General features: G+C 37.3%; 1 protein-coding gene across 2 annotated transcripts in view; it reads left to right on the forward strand.

The window, feature by feature from the left end:
- The window catches only part of SP1 (Sp1 transcription factor), a 42,223-nt gene extending 17,525 nt beyond the window's left edge, over positions 1-24,698 (forward strand). The window contains exons 4-6 of one of the 2 annotated variants that reach the window (XM_064491045.1): positions 12,910-13,078; positions 14,616-14,815; positions 16,316-24,698. In XM_064491045.1, coding sequence (XP_064347115.1) covers positions 12,910-13,078; positions 14,616-14,815; positions 16,316-16,329 — 383 coding nt within the window. In that variant the 3' untranslated portion in view covers positions 16,330-24,698. Of the gene's footprint in view, positions 1-12,909; positions 13,079-14,615; positions 14,816-15,237 lie in introns of both variants that reach the window. The other variant, XM_031462447.2, reaches the window with a different exon arrangement.
- Positions 24,699-24,907: the final 209 nt, after the last annotated feature.

A 24,907-nucleotide genomic window follows, 5' to 3' on the forward strand; every position in this document is an offset into this window, starting at 1 on the left:
GTAATTTGAAAATTCTGATATGATTATCCTTTTTCAATGGTAAATCCAGTGGTTAGAAACTAAATGTTAGATTACTGTGCATTTTATTCTTTGTTTTACAGTATTCTTTTATTGCTGCTGTTTCAGACACTAGTGACTGAATTTGATGTTACAACTCCCCTAGATAAATTCAAAAGAACATACTGTGAGTAGTAAGGGTACATATATATAGAGAGAGAGAGATGGAAGAAAAAAACATTAAAAGTCACATTTAGCTCTCCTTTTATTTTCCTAATATACAGGGATTTATTGAGTACCTCCTAAGTGCCAGGAACAATGCTAGGTATGCTGTATATTAATTTTTATTTTTTAGCATAATATAATTATATCCTTTTTGCCAATGAGGAAAGTAGGACTCAGAGAGGTTACTCAGATAGTAAGTGGTGAAACCAGGATTCATACCTAGATTTTTCCAACTGCACCATTTAGTGCATTACAGTATACGTAATAGCTCTTACTAACTTTAATCGTCAGAGGCGCTCAGTAATTTAAAATACCAGTTGTTGGATATGCACAGTTTGAAAGTCAGTTAAAAGAACGTGATTTAAAATCCAGTGAGGAAGAAGATGAATTGTGTTCATCTCTCCTTTAATCAGGGAAATGATGGAGGCATGAAATAGTCCAAAATTAGTTTTTTTATCATTCTCTTATTTTATCACCTTACGGTTCTTACTAAACCAAAAGACTATATTCTTTTAACCTTTATGCTTCTCCTCCACAGCTTTTCTCTGGTATATATTATATATTTAAATGGATTTTAAATCATACCAGTATGAATAGCAATCGGTAATTATAACTAGTTTTGGAAGGATGCTTAAGTAAGTCTCTTTCCCAGGAAATCATCACTATTCTGAGAGCTGGAGAAAAAGATAATACAATTCTAATTCATTTCTCTGTCTTAAAAAAACAATCTTTAGTATGGAATAGTGTTGACAGAGTTGAGAAGTAGGTGAAAGTCTTGAAATTTACAAGAATTTCAGTATATTACTAATAATGATCAAATCTTCAATCTTTAGTTTTCTTGGACATGAAAAATAGAGAAATGTGTACCTTTGGATTCATGGTGGATAATATAAAAACTAAGAGTGTTTAGTAAGGAAACATTACCAAAACTTGGGGAAAAAAATGTAGTTTAATGGAGAGATAGCTGAATTATAGTTCCTCAAATGGCCCCATTTAAAATTTGTGCACGCCCCCCCCCCCCCTTTTTTTCGCTTCAGCCTCTTCCCTGGGAGGGTGGACTTTTAAAACACCCATCTGTCACTTAGATACAGTGACACCTAGTGGTGAGAGAGCCTTTGCCATCATTATGTTGATTGCCCTGTACCTCTTGAAAACTACCCACTTTCTGAGATGGGAAGAACCAGTTGTTAAATCTGTAAAACACTGTTAATATACCAAAAAGTGGGGAGATGCATAGGCTGATTTTTTTTTTTTTTTTGCTGTGTAGGTCTTTTTAATGATAAAAGTTGTATAATTACACTACAGAAAGTAAGAGAAAAAGAAAGGAGAAAGGGAAAAACAAAACAAACAGCACTCCTTTATTAGTCACCAATTTAGTGTTGGTTCTACCTTATGTAAATCTTAATGTATGTATTTCTTTAGCATAGCTTTCTTCTTAGTATGCATGTAATGTGTTTCTTGGTTTGTTCAATTATATAGTATAAACATTTTTTCCAAATTGTTATACTTCAGTTAATCATAAACTTTACTGACTGCCTAGTATTCCATCAGGTTACTTTAACAATTTCTTTATTTACATTTTAATCCACTTCTTGTATTGCTGTTGTAAATAATTTGATGAGTGTCTGTTCAAACGACTTTTTCCATAGTTGGATTTTTTTAATGATGAACATTTTAATGGACTCTGACCTTTCCCCGAATAAGTTTTTATGTTTTTGCTTACTAGTGACATTGAATATTTTTCCTTCTGCTTGTTCACAAGTTGTACCAGTTGATTTGTCTACTGGCATAATATTCTTAAGAACTTGGCCTGGGCTCTCTTTTTTTTTTAATAGAGAAATTCATTGTTTTTAAAGTTTACTGAGAATAACTTCCTCAAGCTCTTACTGGCTTTTTCTAATACAGGAGCTTTAATTTTTGTATGTCAAATGAATTCATCTTTTTTCTTGTGATTTCTTTAATGAATTTTTAAAAATGACATAACATAGATCTCTATGCTTTATGCCTTCTAAAAGTTTGATAATTGTTTTCTCTCTTCATATTTAAATATATATGTGTATGCATTTAACTCCTCTACCTTTATTTTTTATTTTATTTAACATGAAAAAATACATGAAGAAGGCAATCCATCATTTAAAGAAAACAGTATTAGTGTTTTTTAATTTCTTGCCAGGCTTTCTTTCAGACATTTTTGTAAACAATTGAACATTATCTACCCAGAATTTTTTTTTGAAATGTGATAAGGGTGGAGATATCTAAAGTTATTTTGAACATATTGTTTGTGTCTGAGCCTCCTGACATCTAGAGCAAAAAAGGCAATTTTGGAGATACATTTTCTCTCTTGTGTGTTATCTCATTAGAGTTTGCCTCCTTGACTGTAGCATCTAAAATAAGTGTGTGGCACACAGCAGAGGTGCAATAAAGATTTGTTGTATTAAAACAAATAAAAGATAAATATTTTCCTTCTGCCTATTCCTATGGTACCCTCCTCACTCCCTGGCAGTTTAATGTTTTTTCTTTTTAATTTTTCCCCCTTCAAACTCTTTCCTTCTTTTTTCCTCACTTTCTTTTTAAAAATAGTTTTTTTAATTTAATTTGCTTTTTAAAATAGTTGTGTTGAGCTGTAATTTATACACTCTATAATTCACCCATTTAAAATGTACAGTTTGGTAGATTTTAGTATATTCACAGAATTGTGAACTACCACAATTTAGATTTAAGAACATCTTTATCACCCCAAAAAGTGACCCATTGCTGTCATTCCCCGTTCTCACTCCTCATCTCTAGTCCAAGACAACCTAATCTAGTTGCCATCTCTTTGGATTTGCCAGTTGGGAGCATTTCTTATAGATGGAATCATAAGTATGTGGTCTTTTGGGACTGACTAAGCATAATGTTTTTAGGGTTCATCCATGTTGTGGCATGAATCAGTACCTCCTTTTTATTGCTAAATAATATTTCATTTAGTGGGTATACCAAATTTTGTTTATCAGTTCATCAATTGATACACATTTGGGTTGTTTCTGCTTTTTAGCTCTTAGGACTAATACTACTTAGAGCTTTTGTGTACAAGTTTTTGTGTGGACATATGTTTTTACTTCTCTTGGTTTTATACCTCAGAGTGGAGTTACTGGGTTAGATTCGGTTTTAATGAGTTCCTTAATCTGTACCTTTGAAAAATCTTAAAAAATATTTGTTGTCTCTCTTTTGTTCATGTCCCACGCAGTCTTGCTGTTTCAGTTATATCCCCAAAATGTTGAAGTTCCCTGTGTTCTTTTTAAAATCCTGATTTTTTTTTTTTATCCATGTCTTTCTGTACTGGAACCACTGCCCTGCTTTAGGCCTTTATTATCTCTCACCATTATCTAATGGAATAGCCCAGAATATTCCATTTGTTTCTTCTAATATTTCCCTCTCCCAACTCTTAAATTTATCTTATTAGAGCATTTTATTAGTACTTTATTATACATTTTATTAGTACTTTATTATACAAATTATAATAAAGTAAATATTATACTTGTTGATTTCATTTTGTGTCTTCCAAGTGAGATAATGAAGCTGGGAAGCCCTATAATGGCCAGGATTATATCTAACTATCCCTAGAGCTTAATACAGTATTTGGCACATGTTCTTATTCTTATAGTATACTTGCTAAGTTAAATATTAGTCACATCTTAAAGATTTGATCAATATTGCCACCCTGCCCTACACACACCATGCTGTTTCACTGACATATGCTTTTGTGCATTCATGCTACTGGGAGTTGTATGAAACTGCTTCTCTCCCCATACTCTCTCTACCATCACTTTTAAAAAAAATCAGTCATTTGAGCATCTGTCTCATCTAGTAATGTCTGTTTTGAAGTTTCTCTCTCCACCTCCATCCCCTGCTTCACTACATTCCTTAATGCTGCTTATAGTCTTCCCTCTGCCTGGGACGCCCTTCCCTTGCCAACATTCTTCACCTGGCTACTCCTATGCATTCTTTAAAGTTTGGCCCAAAGCTCAATTCCTTTAGGAATCAAGCCTTTTCTGAAATTCCAGACTGGAGAAATTACTCTTTTCAATTCTGGAACATATTTTGAATGGCTTTTACTATAATATTTATATCATTACTTTGAAATTATGTGTTTTTCTCTTTTCTAGTGAACTACAAGGTCTTTAACATTGAGAACTATTTCTTTGAATCTTCAGAGCTTAGTATAATACCTGGAGCAATAAAAGTAAATAACTGATAAACATTTCTATAGATTGCCTTTATGGAGTCCATGTCGTATAAGGCACTATAGGAATAAGCTCTGAAGGAAGTTTATATGTAGTAAAGCCTATGAATTATCATTCATACATGTGTATATGTACGTGTATAAAATATGCTGTGCTAATTCTCTAACAGGAAAGATGTAATATGAAGAAATAAGTTTAGAAGCTATATATATATATATATATGCGGATTTGTATAGAACACAAGTTACTGATGAATTAGCAAGGGATTGCATTCTGGAACAGAAGGAAATTTCTGGTGCCCATTCTTTACTCTTGTGTGGTCTACTTTAATGTAAAATTATCATCATCAGAATTTTTTGTTACATGCTTACCCTTACAGCATAGTTCTGGGAGTTGGACAAAGAAAATTAGACTCTTATCAATTTGACACACACACAAAATAGTGACACAAAATACTGGTAGATCATACTGAGATATAGGCTGTAGCCAGGAGAAATTTATGTGTGCTCAATATAATCATGACTTACTTTATGAAAACATAATTCCTTTTTTTTTTTTTTTTGTAGTTAGGCAGTGCATTTAGCTGTATGTACTAGAAAACCTATTGCAGGCACTTAACCAGATAGGGGTTTATTGTTCTCATACAACATGAAATCTGAAGGTAGTGAATTCAAGGTTGGTGTGGCAACACCAGGTAACAGTAGGAATCCCAGCCCTGTTTACTTTTGCCTTAGTATCTATGGGACAGTTGCCATGCTTGCAAGGCAGCTACTCCACCTTTGGTCATTGTGATCTCTTTCCAGACAATAAAGGAGGAAGCAAGCCTAGTTATTCCCAGTTTATTTAAAGAGCTTTCTTGAAAGTCTTATTCAGCAATTTTATTTTAATACCTGATTGGCCAAGACCTTGATACTTAACTACTTCTTATCTGCAAGGGAATCTGGGAAGGAGAATATTTTTAACCTGGGCACCATTACCCTGAACAAAATTCAGGTGGCTTTTAGGTAGAAAAAATGAAAACTGGGAACAAGAATTAGTAACTCCCATTAGCACTAGCACATACTGAAAACAGCCACACATAGAGACTGAGGAATCCACCGAATTATCTTCCTGTATCTCCCTCCTGAAAACAGAGTATGCTGATACCATGCACTTTTTAATATGATGTGATAAGAAGGGCATTTCACTTATTTGGTATTCTTTAAAACCCATAACTCCAGTCTGATGAGAAAACATCCGACAAATCAAAATTGACGGACATTCTATAAGATACCAGCCAGTATTCTTCAAAGTTGTCAAGGTCATGAAAGACTGGGACACTGTCACAGATGGGGGGAGCCTAAGGAGACATGACAACTAAGTGCAGTGTGGTATCCTGGATGGGATCCTGGAAGAGAATAAGAACATTAGTGAAAAAATTGGTGAAATCTGAAGAAAGTTTGTCATTTAGTTATCAGTGTTATATCAATATTAATTTATTGGTTCTGACTAATATACCTTGCTTATGTAAGATGTTAATATTAAGAGAAGCTGGATGAAGAATATACAAGAACTTTCTGAATCTTTGTAATTTTTCTATTAATCTAAAATTGTTCCAGAACAAAAAATTAAAATAGCTAGAGAAACTAGGACAGCAAAACCAAAAAGTCTACAATGAAAGCTTATATGTACAATGAACTATAAAATGATGGGAACAAGCTATAAGATCTATGATTATTGGCATTTGGGAAGGGAAGGAAGCAGAGGGAAGGCAACGGGGCTTCTGATGGCCCTGAGAACAGAATAACCTCTAAATCACAAGCAGGTATTCACTGAAGAAACATCTAGAATAGTAACTGAAAATAGGAAGGAGTTCTGCCCTTACAGGTTGAGTACAAGGGAATGGAGATAAAGTCTGACAACTTTGAAATTAACAAACTGAAGTTCTAATGCATAGCAAACTGAGGAGAAACTTCTAGGAGTAGAATACACTTTGAGCAAGACAGGGACAAAGAAAAGGACATGATAAAAGAGAACAAGCAGAGGGGTAGAAAGAATCAGTTGTGTGTTTCTTGTTTTGTGTCTTAAAATCTCTGAAACCATGAAACTTAGAAAAACCATCCTAGTTCCTACCCCTCCTTCCAGAATTTAAGAAAAACTCATTTAACTTTAAAAAATGAGTTTGATTCCATATAAAGTTACAGTTATCAAAAGACAGCGATAGCAACAATGGAAAGAAGCAGAAAAACTTCCTAAGGCAATGAAAGGATCCTGGAAAGACATGTCCACCAAACAGATGAAAATTCAAAATAAGCTAATTTAGGAAATGATAGAAGTTATGAGAGAAAATATAAATTCAAATTAGAAAAATCTCAGAATTGAGGTGATTGGCGAAATGGAGAATTTGAAAAGAAGTGCTGGACCACACAAAAAGAATTAGGAATAAGAGAAAAAAATCATTTCAGAAATAAAGATGATAATAAAAGGAACATAAATAATAAGGACAACAGATAATGACTCAATAAAGTAAAAGCAAAGTAAAACAAAATCAAATTTTTATATGTAATAGAGGGAAGCATTTAAAAGAACCCCCCCCCTCCAAAAAAAGAGAGAGAGATAAAGGGGACTGGGGGAAAAATGATACGAAAAATAGGCAAAGAAGAACCAACATTCATGTAAACAGAGTTCCCGAGGGAGAAAACAACCTAAGCCATGGGACAGAAAGAAAACTTTCCCAAAATGTGCCTGGGGAAATCAACCCAGAATGGCCAACACCGAGACATAATCTAGTAAAACTGATGGACACTAAAGAAAAAAATCATTTGGGCATCCCAGCAGAAAAAGACCTAATCACTTATACAGGAAAGAAATGGATTTTCACTAGACTTTTTGACAGCATGTTTAGTGTTGGGATGCAGTCAATTAACATTTAAGCGAATCAAGTAAATAAAACAAGAACCAAGAATTTTCTGTCCAGACAAATAGATTTCCGAGTATAAAGACCACAGACAATTCAATACTAACATGTGAGAATTCAGGATATAGTGTTCACATGATCTCTTCCTATGGAATCTACAAGAGCTTCAAATAACTAAAATGACTAGAGAACCAGATAATGGGAACCAAATACTAATTTCTCATTTAAAAAAAAAAACTAGGAATATTTGAATAGCTGATTCTAGATCTGGAGCAGGAAATTAACATCATACATGGGATATCTTGTCAAAGAACAAAGGAGCCAATTTGATGTTTCTGTGGCCAAATGTTAGAATAGCTTGAGCATCATTAAGGATAGTAAGTGCAATGAATGGATTGAAGCATCAAATACGTTTAAATCCACGAGTTCATATGGATGCAAAAAAGACAGACTGCAGAGGGCTTGAGAGAGCTACTTGAGGTGGTATAAATATTCTGTATCTTGCTTGTAGTAGTGTTTACACTGCTTACTGTATATATTTGTCTAAAGCATGGTTTCTCAACCTTGACACCATTGACATTTTGAACCAGGTAATTCTTTGTTTTGGGGAGGAGCGAGCTGTCCTATGCATTATAGAATATTTAGCAGCACTAGATGCCAGACATGACAATCAAAAATGTCTCCATATAGTGTCAGATGTCTCCTGGGGAGTATAAAGGCTCCAGTTTGAGAACCCTGGTCTAAATTTACTAAAAGGGTGAATTTCTTTTTTTTAATTGACGTATAGTTGATTTACAATGGTACGTTAGTTTCTGGTATACAGCATAGTTATTCAGTTTAAATATATATATATATTTATATTTATATATTCTTCATTCTTTTTCATTATAGGTTATTACAAACTATTGAATATAGTTCCCTGTGCTTTAGAGTAGGACCTTGTTGTTTTATCTTTTCTGTATGTAGTAGTTTGTATCTGCTAACCCCAGACTCCTAATTTATACTCACTCTTCCCCTTTCTATGTCTGTAAGTCTGTCTCTGGTTTGTAAATAAGTTCATTTGTGTCTTTTTTTTTTCCAAGATTCCACATATAAGTGATATCATATGATACTTGTCTTTCTCTGTCTGACTTATTTCACTTAGTATGATAATCTCTAGGTCTATCCATGTCACTGCAAATGGCATTATTTCATTCTTTTTATGGCTTAGCAATATTCCACTGTATAAATACACCACAACTTCTTTATCCAGTCATCTGTCGATGAACATTTAGGTTGCTTCCATTTCTTGGCTATTATAAGTAGTGCTGCTGTGAACGTTGGGGTGCATGTATCTTTTTTGAATTGGAGTTTTCTCTGGATATATGCCCAGGAGTGGGATTGCTGGGTCATATGGTAAGTCTGTTTTTAGTTTTTTAACTAGTTTTCCATAGTGACTGCACCAAATTACATTGTAAAAGGGTAAAATTTTTATTGTATGTAAATTATATCAAAAAACTTCATTTTTAAGAAAAGAAAAATTCATTGGTAATTTTTTAAGAAGTCTAGGAAACCAACTCATTATTTTAAAACCTAGTAATTGACAGAATCAAGCATTTATCCTGTCTCTCCTACATTAAACTGTACCTCAAGAGCACATAGATGGTCAATATAGGGATAGATTTGTGGGCCATTTATGTATATATCACTCCCAGTTGTCAGTTTCTATGCCATTAAAAGTACGATACTTCCTTTCCTTTTTCTTTAAGTTGCTGCCTCTAATTCACTTTGTTTGAAGTTTATTTTTTTATTTTTGGTGGGGGGAGGTAATTAGATTTATTTAGTGTTTATTTATTCTTAGAGGAGGTACTGGGGATTGAACCCAGGACCTCATCTCATGCATGCTAAGCATGCGCTCTACCATTTGAGCTAAACCCTCCCTGCTAATTCAGTTTGTTTGGACTGGGAAACTAGAACAAGAATATTATTATTACTTAAAAATACAAAATACTATGTATTATTAATTATCTATTTCTGTTAATAGAGATGTTTTTATTTCTTGATTTGGGGCCATATTCTAGATACTCTGTTCCTCATGCGTAAGTGATGTTACCAGTACTCCAGTTCGGCATGGCTGAAAACACACTTTGTGATCTGAGATATACTTCCTTGAATTAAATCTGTTGTGTAAAATGAAACACATTCAGAAAACCCAGTGTGTGCTTAATATATATAGATACAGTTTTAAAATTCAGTCTTACTGTATTAATACTTAATTAATGTTAACACAGTGTTTCCAGAATCATTTCAGAAAGCAGATGAATAGGGAAGTGTATGGAAACCACTCTTTTGAAAATTATTGAGGAGGTTATTTCATCTTATTTTAGTATTACCCAAGTCTTTTCTCAGAGAAGAATAGGATGTTTGACTTACCATGTGGTGGTCTTGAAAGTTCATGACTTCAGCACACTTCTTCACTTTGAGGAAACTAAAAAAGTGTGTAACTGCCATGGCTATTTCAGAAACTATTGCTGGAGGCAACCACTGGCTTGGGCAAGACTGTCATTAAACTGTGCCTTTGGTTTATAGTTATTTTCATCATGGTAAGGAAAATCTTTAATTTATTTCATTGCTTAACCAGTGCCACATTTTAAGATAAAACTGTTCTTTTTCTAAAACTGTTATTAAAACAGGCTGGAAACGGATTCTGGTCTGATGTTGATGCTTTTTTGATGTTTTATCCCTCCTTTTTGTTAAATGAAATTGAGAATTGTTCATTTTCTCTAATCCCATTCTCAGTTTTCATATTTAAGAAAAAAATTTGAAAGCATTGTAGGGGTCCAGGAGGATATTAATGTTGACTGTCCATTCTGTAAGAATTTAAAAGAGGGTTTGAGATTCAGTTTTGGTAGACTTGATATTTAAGTATTTCTTTGTGTCCCAGTTTACTGAATGATGCCTATCGTGAATGTTATTCCTATGTTCCAATAAAATGGAGAAAGATTTGCCTCTTTCTAGTTGACTGGGACAAGGGAGAACTTTGGGGATTAATTAACTTCTTTAATTTTAATAGAGTTAGATTAGCTTGGAAAATAGATCAAAGAAGATGATTTGCTTGTACGTACCACAGTATTGTCTTCTTTCTAAAGACCTATTAGAGATAATTGGATCTATAGTTTTCATAAATTTCTCTTCTGAAGGTAATTTTGGTAGGTAACCACTGACAATACTAACTAGCATCCTACCTTGTCTGCTATTTGGGCTTATTTTAAAGGATATATTCTCCATCTTCACTAGATGGAGTTTCTACTCAGTAACACATACAATTTTTAAGGCAGAATGATTAAACAAAATATTGTGAAAAAAATACTGTGTATATCTTACTCCATGATTTGGCACTATGGTTTTCCCACAAGATATTTTCCTAATAGTATTAGCTACAGTGTGTTGAATGTTTGCTCTGTGACAGATACTATGCTAAGCACCTTACATGTATTATTTCACTTGTTTTTACAGTAACTTTATGAGATTGATAATATTTCATCCCAGTTTTATTGATGGTGAAATTGATAACTAGAGAAGATCACTGCCAGAAAGCTAATCAAATCATAGTTGCAGGGACAAATATCTAGGTCTGTCTTACTTAAAAACCTGTTCTTAACCCTGTACTCCAGTACTTCCCAGTTTTAGTTCTGCCAGTATCATGAAAATCTCAAACTATTCAAATTAAATTTATGTTAATGCCATAGGCTGGTGCTTAGAAATGGTAGAGTGAGAAAGAAAGCACAAGAAGAGCGGCTTATTGGATATAGTAACTCACAATTATGTTGATGAACTGAAAAGAGTAGAGATTAGCTACAGAGGTAAAGTCAAGAGCGTAGGTTTCTAGACGGTAAGTCTGACCTACCCATTTGTTTAGTTTCGTTCTTTATAAAATAGATAAAACAAAGCAGACCAATTCAACATTCTTCGTTTATTGGAATCATAAATGTGGGTAGAGTCATTAACTTACTTACAAGATGCTTTCTTAGGTGAATACTTACTGATAGTAGATGTGAAAGCTTGAGAAGAATGTTATCTATTCCTTTAAAACGTTGCTTTTGTCTATTGTCCTAGACCGGTGCTTAAAAATGTCAAGTGTGACTCATTACCAATTTATAAAATCAATATACTGGGTCATGACCAGCAGAAAGGAAAAAAATTTAAGTAAAGTGTAGGAAATTTCAGAATACATAACTTATCATAAGCATTTTTTGTGAAACTTTTGTTTCAGTTGTGTGTGTATGTACTAGGTCACAATGTCAAGTATATTTTTTACTGTGGGTTGCAAGCTTAAAAAGTTTAAAAAACACTGTCCTAGAGCTTTGTGGCATTTATCGTTTTTAATTTAACCAGGACAGAAATTATAATGAGTTCATATAAATTTATCTTTACAAGCAAATGACATTCAAGTAACATAATAGAATGTACATGGTATTTTCTTCCTTTTTCTAGCATTCTGAAAAGCATCCAGTCCCAAACCAAAACCTTCCTGCGGTGTATTGCTAGCTATACAGAATTAACTTTGACCTCATTTCTTTCCTTTTCTCTTTGTGTCAAAATTTATAGTATACATTCCTGCTATATATTCAGTGCAATTTTTTATTTATTTTAGGAAGTTTCCCCTTTTAGATTTTATATGGTTTTGAGTTTGGAATCTCTGAAAGTTATTTTTAGTCATTTCGATTTGGTTGGTTCCTAGCACTTTAGCTCTGGGAAAGAATAAGAGATTTGTTGTATATCTTTCAGTAACAGTACATGATTTTATCTCATTCTTCTAAAGTATATGTAGTATTCCATTGCATAATTTTATCATAATTTACTAAACTAGTTCCTCAGTGGTGTACATTTTGATTTTTTTTCAAGTTTTTTTTTTGTTGTTGTTATAAAGCTGCAGGAAACATTATCGTCACACATCTTTGTGTACTCAGTAATATATCCATAGAACATTGCTGATTAATGAAATTACTTTGAAGATGTGCATTTAAATTTTTAGTAGCATTGCCAAATTGGCTTTCAAAAAGGTTATACTAATTTATCACCACCTGTGTATAAAAATTATCTATTTCCCCATATCCTTGCCAATGCTCGATTAGAGTTTTAACTTTTTGTAATCTGGTAGGTGAAAAATTATAAAAAGTCCATTATAAATAAGTAGAGTTGCGTTTTAAAAATTGAGTGAGAATGGGGGAGAGGGTATAGCTCAAGTGGTAGAGCGCATGCTTAGCATGCATGAGGTCCTGGGTTCAATCCCCAGTACCTACTCTAAAAATAAAAGAAAGAAAGAAACAAACCAACCAACCTAATTATCCCCCCCAAAAAAACCAAAATAAATAAAAATTGAGTGAGAATGAACGTGTTTTCGTATACTTACTTGCTCTTTGTCTCTTCAGTGCCAATTCTTGAGATTTCAAGTATGGACAGTATCACTGAATGTGGTTTCAAAGCTTGAAGAAATAGTATTGTAGGAGTAAGTTGTCACTGAGATACTTGGGGCTGTGATGACCTCCCCTACTCCCCACCTTGACCCCTTTACTCTCTTAATTTCAGGTGATCATGGAGCTCAGCTTGGTCTCCATGGGGCTGGTGGTGATGGAATACATGATGATCCAGCAGGCGGAGAGGAAGGAGAGAACAGCCCAGATCCCCAACCCCAAGCTGGTCGGAGGACCCGGCGGGAGGCATGCACATGCCCCTACTGTAAAGACAGTGAAGGAAGGTAAGTTGACCCAGCCAATTTCTTAAGAGTATAAAGAAGAAAAATTAATAGATCTAGAGGTAAAAAGAAAAGGATTTTTTTTAACTTTTAAGACTTAGCAGTGTTGCAGAGGGATCAGAGATAGTACAATACGTTTGATTAGGTTATATAGGGTGTTGGTTCCAGCTCTGATCCTTTTCATCAACTTTTAAGACCTTGGGCCTTCATAGGTGCCTGCTTTCTCCTAGAGATTAAGAAGTCAGATGGAGCCAACAGGTCAAATAATTGTTACCATATGTCTGTTTTGAGATGGTTTTAATAAGGTAGCTTGTAAAACAGCCTTGTAAAGAAAAAGAAACATGTCTACTGTAGTGATTTTTTTTACAGTGGCTGTATGAAAATCATGAGTTTTCCAGAATCTTATTTTTCCCTCAAAATAGATAAAAGTGCTTATTCCAGGTAGAAAATGCTTCTGTCAGGGAATGTAATATGTTCTATGGAACAGAGTTCTGACAGATCTTCTCCTTGGGATACCAGCTATTCAGTATTATCTCTGGAGAGTTCCAAGTTACATTCTTTTCCTTCAAGTCACTGCTCTTGACAGAGGATAGAAAGTCCCATAGTTTTTTAAATGCCTTTGAAAAAATCTGTTAAAATTTTGTCTCATTAAAAATAAGCACAAAAATAAGAAAAGTACCAAAGCAAAATAATTTGAACTCTTTGTAGGTTACCCTACTTTGCAGGAAAAACCTAAATTAAAAGCACTGAGTACAATAGAGTTTCCCTCTAACAAAGCTTAAAGTGGATTTAAATTTTTGAAGGAAATTGTCTGATTTCCACCTAAGTGTGATTTCATTTCTGTTGTTTTTTTTTCCCATCTGCTAATATGGGCTGTTAAAACCCAAGAAAAATCCCTCTTGGGAATCTCCCCAGGGCCCACGAATGGGTCACACATGGTACAAATTGGTTTGGGAAAAATATTTAGGATTTGTTTCATACAGGGAATATTTTCTTACATATCTTGAATTATAGTTAGCATCCTTATTTCTCTTTTAACTTTTATACAACCCATCTTTCTCTAAGACTGAAGTCTGATAATTGCTCTATCTTTTCAGCTTTTAATCTTCACGGTTTGGCTCTTGACCTTTATTCAAGGAGAAAAGTTCTATAGTTGTAAAACATGTTTTCTTTAAAGTTCTTCACCAAGTGCTTAAATGGAGAGACCCTTGGTTCATTAAGTAAGTTCCCAGCCAAAAACTCACCATATCACCACCTTCACAGTAGTGAATGGAAAATGCTTGTATTGAATCTTAAACTCCCAGAAGAGTACAAGAAAATGCCTTACAGATTTCACAGGTCACCGTGAGAATGAATATCTCTTCATATATCAAACATCAGATTGACTAAAGATTTTGATACTTTTGATACTAAAGAGAAAGCTCTTTTAAAAACAAAAGTTTGGTTAGTTTTGAGTGGGTCTAGTAATTACTATGGATAATGTGATTCTTTACTTTTTGCCTCTAGAATGAATGATGAATAGTTGTGTTCTCACTTTCAGGGGCTCTGGGGATCCTGGCAAAAAGAAACAGCACATTTGCCACATGCAAGGTTGTGGCAAAGTATATGGCAAGACCTCACACCTGCGGGCACACTTGCGCTGGCATACAGGCGAGAGGCCATTCATGTGTACCTGGTCATACTGTGGGAAACGCTTCACTCGTTCAGATGAGTTACAGAGGCACAAACGCACGCACACAGGTAAGTAGAAAGTTGGGGAAGAGAGGGGTAGTAATAGACCAGAATGGGAAGACACAAAATATACTTAAGAAATAACTAAAATTTCCGAGCAACTTGCATTTGATACTGAATGTATGGATCACAAATGGAATTGGAGTTAATCTGGAAAACCTTAAAGAAGGAAGGAGCCAGCTTCTGAGTGGGATTTTTAAGGTCTTGCCTTACTTTTTCTGCTATATTCCTTCCTTTCTGAATATTCCCCAACCTTTCCCTATTTTTTGTCCCTCCAAAAACCAAAGGTACTCATTAGATTTTTCTTGTTTTTATTCACTTTCTAAGACTAGCCTTATCTGCCTTATGTATTTTGAAAGTAATGAATTGGATAAGGGACCCCTACTTCCTGAGATGTCAGTTTCTTATTTTCCTTCTCTTCCTTTACCTAGGTGAGAAGAAATTTGCCTGCCCTGAGTGTCCCAAGCGCTTCATGAGGAGTGACCACCTGTCAAAGCATATTAAGACCCACCAGAATAAGAAGGGAGGCCCAAGTGTAGCCCTAAGTGTGGGCACTTTGCCCCTGGACAGTGGGGCAGGCTCAGAAGGCAGCGGCACTGCCACCCCTTCGGCCCTTATTACCACCAACATGGTAGCCATGGAGGCCATCTGTCCAGAGGGTATTGCCCGTCTTGCCAACAGTGGCATCAACGTCATGCAGGTGGCGGATCTGCAGTCCATTAATATCAGTGGCAATGGCTTCTGAAATCAGGCACCCCGGGGTAGAGACATATGGGCCATACTCATCAACCCTGGGATGCAAGGTAGCATGGGTCCAAAAGACATGTGGGAGAGAGAGCCATGAGGCATTGAAAATGCATGGCAGTGGGAAGAATTGGGGGAGGGATACCAGAGAAGAGATGGGGTCCTGGCACCCCCTGTATCATCAGTACCTCTTTGAAGTGGGAAACATTAGTGAAAATTCTGTTGGTGCCACCCTTTGACGAGCATTTGTTTGACCCCAGTTTCTTAACACTTCTTACCCCAGCCTCCCCTTCCTGCATTTTCCCTTACCAGCTCCCCCATGATGGATCCCCCCCGTTTCCTAAAGCCATTATGCCTTGATAAATATATATGATCATTGAAATACTTTTTAACAAAAAACAGATTCTATATTATATATATATATATAAAAGATATATAGATATGCATTTGCAGGGGTTGGCTGGGAGGAGGAAGGAGACCATTCTGTGACCAAAATACCTTGGTCATTTTTTTTTTTTATATTGCCTTATTTCCTTATGGCTGAGCCTTGTTGTGACACATCAAGATTTTCTATAGATGTTGTCTTGGCTTCCCACCAGATTAAGCATTTATATGCTCTGCTTTTAGTTTATATATACATACATAATATTTTCCTTTCTTAATATTGTCTTTTAATTTGGGATCAGCTTCTTGTGCTCCTTTCCTGACTCAACCATTTCTGTCTCCCCTTCTCTCCCCTGATCATTCATGTTTTGTTTTTGGTAGTGGTCCCTGGATGAGGCACTTCTGTCATTCTTTTAAGTCCTTAGTCCCAGCAACAGAATGGAGAAGCCTTGAAGCTCAGGCGGATGCCTGAGGTAGCTGTGAAGAGAGTGTTCAAAATACTACTGACGCAGGCACCCTCTTGGCGCTGGAGAGTCCAAGGCACCTCTCTTCATTAGCTCCTCTGAGCATCAAGAATCAGAAGTCTTTCTGTGGAATTGTACAAGAGGCCCTTTGAAGGTCATAATCTGGGATCAGTTTGTATAAACCGTGAATGGTCAAATAATAGATAGGGGCTTTCAGTAGGAAAAATGATGTGCTCAGAAGCGGAAGTGACTCAAGTAGTCCAGTTCAGGAGTTTGTGAAGTATTTGGACCTTTGTACAACTGTCTTCCAAGGTAGCGCTAAGTTTTGATGTGTGGGCTTCTGAGTTCACATTCTGAAAGGAGATACAATTCCTCTTTTGAACATCCCCAATAGTTTCTTTCCCATTATGTTATTAAGGAGCATCATCCAACGAGCCTGTTCTGAGTTTCCAGTCTGCAGAACTCCAGAGCATGTCCTAGTGGCAAGGCAGTGGTTCTTTGATCTTTTCCCTTAACGCTTCCTCGGATGGTTCCTACGGGAAAAGGAAGCACACGCGATCATGAGGATGATAGCCCAGAACAAAAGGAAATCTTGTCTTACCACTGTGGTTTATAGGAGAGATCAGGAAAAACCATCCTGCTTTCTCCATGGCCTGATTCCTGAAGAGACTGATCCAAAAATTATAGCGGCAGGGAACTCTTAGTGCATTTGGCACTGAGATTTAAATGCAGCCAGAGTTGTCCTCAAGGCCCAGCCATTAAAACATGTCTCTCTTGACATTCTGGTATCTTGTCAGAGAGCTTTTCACTGTGAGGAAGTGTGGAAATGGCTGTGTGTATGTGTGTAATCTGTTAGGTTGGGGATAGGTTTTCTGTTAGCCAATACTATAAGAGACCTGCAATAAAAAATTACCCTGATCTGATAGAAAGTGAAGTGTTTGTGTATGACTGTGTGTGAGTGTGTTTGTGCCTGTATATATCTACACACAGATGAGAAATTATATTTGAAATTGTTGGAAAATAAATCAAATTCAGATCAAAATGCCTTTCAGGCCCATTACCTAGAAATCTATCTTAAAACCTGGGTATGTTCCTGAGGTCATTTCTTTGCTTGTGCTAAATTAGTTACAATTATGAACGGGGGATATTCTACTGCACTTTTAAAAGAAGAAACTATTTTTGTGTTTGAAAGTGAAACCAACATCCAGATCTAGTTCCTTTCATAAATCTTTTTACCTTGACTACAAATAGATGATGCTATGATTCTACTATATATTTTATATAAAATCTATCCAAATTAGGGTTTGGGTAAGTTTGTGTTGTTTAATCTGTAATACAATAACTGTTAATATTCTAAACAAAAGTTCCCTCCATTTGGTCCTTTCTCTGCAGACTCAGTACTATTTTTAACACTCAGGAACTATTGCAAGGAACTTTCTCCACATCAAATTCTAGTAATACTGAAGTAAAAGTCATTGATGCCCAGCCACTTACCACACCCTTTATTCCCACTGAAAGGCAGATCTCAGAACCTGTTATTTTATGTCTGTAATCATGTATAGGCATCTTCTGGAGGAAAGGGGCAGGATAACTCACTGGAGTGTGCAGTATTTAGCTAGAGCATTTCAAGGAATGAAATCATCCCCAGTATGAAATTATTAGATATAAACTAGCTTAGTGATGCTGAGGTCTACAAGCTTTTAAAAGATTATTTGATGATGTTTTTCTCTGGGATGGAATGCTGATTTACCCTCAACTCCATTTATTAGTATGAGAGAATTTATATCCAGTTCTTTCCACTTGATCTGTTTCCTTCTCACTAAGGAAGCTCCAGATCCAGTATCTTGTTTGGCCCTACAACTAAAGCAGCTTCTGCTTTGGTCTCCCAGCAGCAGTAAGCCACTCAGTCTTTTCCACTGGAAGTTAGGAGCCTACATTCCTTGAGTCAGGAGGTTATTGCTGAAAATCCCTTTCCCTGAACTTTTTGCCAGAAGTTAATGTAACTGACAGGCATATTGATTCTAAATTTTTTTTCATGAGTTGCTTTTTTATTTAATTTTTTAATGACCAAATCTTGCAGGGTCCGGGATGCCCAGAGGAGTGGTAATATTCCTTTGTCCTTTCAGGTTGCCCATCCACATTCACTGCTTATCATTTGACTGTCTTGCTTTTTACCCAGAGCAGTAACAGCCCACACCATCTTCCTTCAGGGACCTCCCAGCTAGCACCCTGTTTGTGGGTGCTATGCAGAATGCAATTTAATGGACATTTCTCAGCCTGGTTCAGAATAAATAGAACTCTTGATCCCAGGAAGTATAGACTGAAGTGTGGGGTAAAGATTATGTTTGGGGGAGGGTTAGAGACAAAAGCTGTAAATTACTATGGCTGATTGATTTATTTCTACTATATACATATATATATTTTTTGCTTTTGTATATCCTATATAGGAAACTAAGCATTGTATTTTTTTTAACAAATCTGAGAAAGCACTATGAACTGCAGATGTTTGACTTTCAGAATATATTTTGTATTGTTAATATCTTCACATTATGTGAATACTGGAAGCTGCAGATCTTTGCTAGGACGCAATAAATTTATATACTTTTTGAGGGGTTCTTCTAGGGGTGTTAATCAGGCCCCTGTTATGCTTTGGGGGAGCCCTGGTGCTACTTGCTTAAAGTTTTCATTCAATTGTGAGTACCCTGATGCCTTTTGGACCTTCGGATCAGATCAAAGGAGTTCTGATCCAGGTACCAAGGAAATGAGGATAGTCTAGCTGCCTCAAGTGAGGGGCCCTTTGCAGAGCTTTCCTCCCCCCTATTCAAAGCTGGGTAGCCTCTTGGAGTTGGGAGGAGAAATGTGAAATCTCAGAGTTTCATCTCCCTTAGAAGAAAGCCAGTAACTTATGTGCAAGGATGAAAGGTGACAGCAGTAGCTTTGGGGAAAGGGAGGAGGATATGGCACTTCTCCAGCCCCGGAAAACATTGCTTTTGAAAACTGCTGATAAAATATGGGTAGATAATTACTTTTGTTTGGGAGCCTGTGCTCTCTCTGGTGCCTCCCTTGGCTCTACTCCTGGGGTACAGACCTCACCGAGGAGGATGAGCAGACCAGCTTTGAGGCTGACCTGTTTCTTTTCTTTGTCTGCCTTCCCTAAACACCAGCCCTCAGGAGGACATTAAGCAGCCTTAAGCTTAAATTCCTACTCTTTCGGATTTAGCTCACTTGCCTTAGATTGGAGTCTGGGAAAGGGAAAAAATGGGAGTCCCTGACTTCATTCCCCTCCTAGGTCTTCTCCAATTTGACTTCCCCAAACCCAAAGAGATTTCCTCCTCAACATTCACGATAAATGAGTATTTTGTCCCATTTTCCCCTTTCCTCATTATCAAACAACCCCAGACTTGTCCCAGCTAAGCAAGAAGAGGTGTGGTAATCTGTCCCTCAGCTCCCTTCAGTGTCTGAGAAAACACATAACAAATGGGTTTAAGCTGAGGCTGCCAATGGTGAGGACCTTGTTGATACCTCTCCTGGTGTGTGTATTTTCCTCTCGCTCACCCTTCAGGAATTACAGTGTGCCTTCTCCACAGAGAAATGGGATTCTCTAGCCAGCCCCCCCCACTTTCCCAGCACCTGCTCTTGAACAGTGTGCTCAAGGGCAAGTCTTCATGTTTCTGATCACCCCTTTCTCCCAGTGGCATCCCTTAGCTCTCACCTGGAGTCTGGGGCACAAAGACTTTGGGGAAAGATGGGGAAATATGCTGAGACTGACCTGAGGAGACCCCTTCTACACACACCAATGGCAGCTGCCCCAGGGCCTGCTTACTCTTCCCGAGTTTGTCATCCTCTGGGAGAGAGGAGCAGTTCTCCAGTCTCTGGTGCCTAAAACAAGTTTATTTTTCTCTTTTAACACTGGCAATAACCAGTCTCCATACCACTGTTGCCTTTTTAAACCTCTTAATAATCTCATGCTGTGTTTGTTGTTGGTTCCAATCCAATTATCACCAGGGCTGTGTGGGGAAATACTTTTAAATGCTCTCATCTTTCTTGCTCTTCCCCCCCCCCCCCCCATCTTGTGTATGTATGATGCTAATCTCTTGTCTTAGTTTCTTCCTGCTCTTTTGTATCTTCCTTTCTTCCTCTCCCTCTACCTTTTGTCTCTGGGTGTTTGGGGGCTTTTTTTTTTTTTTTCTTCCTTTTTGTACAAAGATTAGTTTCAATGTAGTCTGTAGCTCCTTTGTAAACCAATTAAAAAAAAGTTTTTTTTTAATAAAAAGCCATGTCTCTGGTGTGTTGAGATGGTTGGGAATGGGGAGAATATGGTTATAACTTCATATACTGAACCCAACAAAGGTTTCCAGCCTCATACATATGTTACATACATATTAATCAGCACAGTTGTCCTGCGCTTCACTCCCAGGTAAACAGTTTCATGACCAGATTAATGTGCCACAACTACATAGAAATGTGGAGGACCCAGAGAAACAGGGGCACCCCCAGCCTTTTTTTTTTTTAATAAGGTTTTTATTTTAAAATATGTTTAAATTCGAAGGAAAAATGCAAAGATAGTACAGAGGGTTTCCATATGCCCCTTCCCCAGTTTTCTCTGTTAACAGTTTTATGATATGTTGTCAAAACTAAGAAACTGACACTAGTATATTACTGTAGCTAAACCCCAGGCTTTATGGGCTTCATCCACTGATGTCCTTTTTCTGTTCCAGGGTCTATTTCAGGATACCCACATTGCATTTAGTTGATATGTCTCCCTAGTTTCCTCTGTGACAGATTTTTAGTCTTTTCTTGTTCTTCATGACCTTATCAGTCTTTGGAAGTATTGGCCAGGGGTCCTGTAGAATGTCCCCCAATCTGAATTTGTCTGATGTTTTTCTCATTATTAGACTGAGCTTACAGGTTTTTGGGGAAAAAAAATACCACACAGGTAAAATCCCCCTCTCATCACATCCTGTCGAGGGGTCTGTGATAGCCACATGACATTACTGATGACAAAACCTTCAGCACCTGATTAAGGTAGTTTGCCAGGTTCCTCCACTGTTGCTCTTTCCCTGTTCTTTGGAATTTGGTAAGTCTAGCCCACCCTTAATGGGGTTGATGGAAATTAAGCTTCTGTGAGGAAAGTGTCTTCTCCATTCATTTACATTAGTGGTGACTCATGTATATTTATTTTATGGTTGGGTTATAATCCAGCTCTATTTTTGTTGCTCAGATTGTCCCAACTTTGGACATTGGGAGAGCTTTCAAGTTGGCTCCTGTGTTCCTTTGATATGTCTGCATCCTTTTATTTTTTTGAGCACTTTCTTACTTTCTGATACATATACTATATTTTCCCTACCCCAGCCTTGTAACAGCCAGGTCTCTAAGAGCCTTTGTTCTTTTAATTGAAGAATGGTATTTAGAAACCAAGATCTAGCTCCAACATGTTTTACGTTCAGTTAATAACAGCCTCTGTCTAAAATGATTGAATCTGGATTGTGGCCCTTTCTGAAAATGAAATCACTCTGACAGCCTTTCCAATTTCCCATCAGCCTATGGCTTTCTTCCCTTCCTACCTATCCAGGAATCCTTGGTTGATTGTACTATAACTACCAGCATTCTTGATTATTTTGGCTCATTTGACTCCCTGTGTCGGCTTTGTCAGTCACTCAGTCATTTGATTTCCTTATGTAGCCATTAACAATATAACATTTTAATACTTGACTTTACTGGAGGGTTTTTGTTTTCTGGGGAGGGTTGTTTATTTTGGGGCTTTGCAGCCTTAAGTGGGCCTTTAATAGTTCTGTCATCTATTCAGTCAGTAAACATTTATTGAGCCCTTACTATGTGCTAGGTTGAGCATAAAAAAATGAAATAAGACAGACCCTGCTATCAAGTACTTCATAGTCTGGTGAGTGAAACATACCATTTTTCCCAATCCTGACCCCATTTTTTTTGGCAGATGATTTACATCCTATTTCATAGAGAAAGTGGAAGCATCAATTTCTTCAAACTTTCCTCTGTTCTCTCTAACAAATATCTATGTATTCATCAATACCAGTTTACCTCCTTCTCTCTTCTTAGGAGAGAAGTAGTATTTTTCTTTTGCAAAGCCAATCCTGCCACTTGTTCTCTTAACCTCATTTTCTTTGACTTCTTTTTGTTCTTTGTTTGAATAGTATTTTCTCCTTTCATCTTCAGTCGCTCCTGGGTTCCCTTGTGTCAGCCTATAAGCGTGTTAAAAGATCCCACCCCACCTTTTGAAAAACCTTTCTCTTCAAGCTACTGATCTAGTTGTTTCCATTTCCAAAGTTAGTGAAAGTAGTTTACATTCCATTTTTCTCTTTTTTTCACCCCTCAGGTCACTTTGTTCAGCAACCCACTGTTTATCAAAGTGTTTCTTATCGACACCAGCACCCTGGTTGCCTGCTGCAGTCGCCTTTCAGTCCTTAGCTTCTTAGCCTCTGCAACAACTGCATCTCAGTACTGCCTTCCCAGAGTGTGAAACTGATGCGCTCCTGGTTCTCCCTCAGCCCTTCTATTTGTTTAGCCTCCTTCCTAGCCACTTCTTCCTCTGTCCCTGAAATACTGGTGTTCCCTGTCCTGTGTCCTTTCCTTACTCTGCCTTTCACCCCTAAACAAGTGGCATCCACTCTTTAGCTATTACATGTATGTTGGTGACTCCCAAATCCACACCTCTCACTTTTCTTTCAACCTTGCAGCCTGCTCAGTGGACAGTTTCATCTGGATGTCCCACAGATCACTCGAAATCAACCTGTAAGAAAGGGAAACCATCCTTTGTGTTCCCCACCTCACTTAAACAGAATTACTACCCCTCGATCACTTATACTTGAAACCTGAAAATCATCTTTTAACCCTCCCTTTCATCTACCAACATTCATTTGATAACCAATCCTGTCAATATTACCAATACAATGTACCTCAGTTTTTTCCCTCTTTTATTTTTATTTCTACTGTTCTGGTACTCACCCTGGCTACTGCTTAGGTCTTGTAACTGATCTCCCTGCTTCCAGTCTCCCTGAGCCCCAGGCATCTATCTTCCACATTGCCACCAGACCCCTGCCTAAAATCCTTTGCTTTTAGGAAGAGTCTAACATTTCCAGTCTGGTTCCAGTCTATCTCTGGGGTGATTTTCTGCTTCATATCTCATACCCCTTTCTTCTGCTTACCCCCATCCCCCCACCCCAGCTGCAACACACACACTCTGTGTTTATACCTTTATTCTTGCTGTTCCCTTGGCCTGTGATAATCACCCTCCTATTTGTTTTCAGTGTGTTTACCTTTGAATTTAAATACTGCTTTCTCTGTGAAAAAGGGAAAAGTGCCTCTGGGCACTTGTCTTCTACACTCTGGACAGAATTAGCTTATTTGATCTTTCTGCTTATATAGCTCCTTGCTCATACCCCTAGCCTGATACATACTTTCCTCGTTGCTCATTGACATATTTTCCTGCCTTTCTAGACTATGAGTTCTTGGAGGGCAGGAATCACATATTTTTGTAGGTTCAGCACTTAGTGAAATACCTTTCTAAGACTGGGACCTAACAGATACTTTCTGAATTGAATGAATAAACAACTCACTGTAGCTCTGTCGTCAGTGGAGTCAAGGTAAATTATTGATCCTAATGAGGAGCATTGTGCATGTGGAATCCTGGAAGCCTTTCTTCCTATGCTGAAGTTCTTTCTCAGGACCTTGTTAATCCCCCAGCTGTCAAATTCTTACCCCTTCTCTCACCATCCCAACTCTAAACTTTGACTGCCCCAGAGCAGGTATATTTCCCATAAACCTGGCTGGAATGTTTCTATCTTGAGAGTAGTTATCCAAGGTTTTGGGTGAGGAGACTCTCCCCTCCTTACCTGATCCTTATCTTGCTCTCCTTTGGAGGAGAGTCTCCTGAGACACTCCTGACACAAGAAGCTATTTTACCTTCAACTCCTCCCCCAGTCCCAGACTTACCTGATCTGGGAGCTGGTGAAGGAAGACAGCTGTAACTAAGTACAACATTCCACCTCACTTGCAGGGCTCTGCAGACTCCCAAAAGGGCCCAACTAAGGATGGACACTTATCCATCTGCCTCTAGCCCTGGTCATACCACTCACTGCTGCTCCACACTACTGGAGCTTTTACCCTCTCCTTTCATGCAGGGTCCCCAGGAAAAAGGCTTCAGAATCAAAGGGTATATGTATAGCTCAGTGGTAGGGTGCATGCTTAGCATGCACGAGGTCCTGGGTTCAATCCCCAGTATCTCCATTAAAAAAAAAAAAGTACTCAGACCCTCATCCCTGATGTAAGCCAGCCTATTCCCAGAAAGGGTTTCCAGGAAGCCACCAGGGGAACAGAAGGCTAGGAAAACAGGGAACCTGTCTCCTTTGACTCTAATTCTCATAGGAGCTAGCTGCTCAGAGGTGTGGAAATGATCACCAATCACTGGTTTCTCATTCTGGCAGTAATCTGGTGGAGTCGGACTCCTATCTGTCTCTCCATTGCAGCACAAGCTATA

Source organism: Camelus dromedarius, chromosome 11 (genome assembly GCF_036321535.1).
Source record: "Camelus dromedarius isolate mCamDro1 chromosome 11, mCamDro1.pat, whole genome shotgun sequence".
Lineage (NCBI taxonomy): Eukaryota > Metazoa > Chordata > Mammalia > Artiodactyla > Camelidae > Camelus > Camelus dromedarius.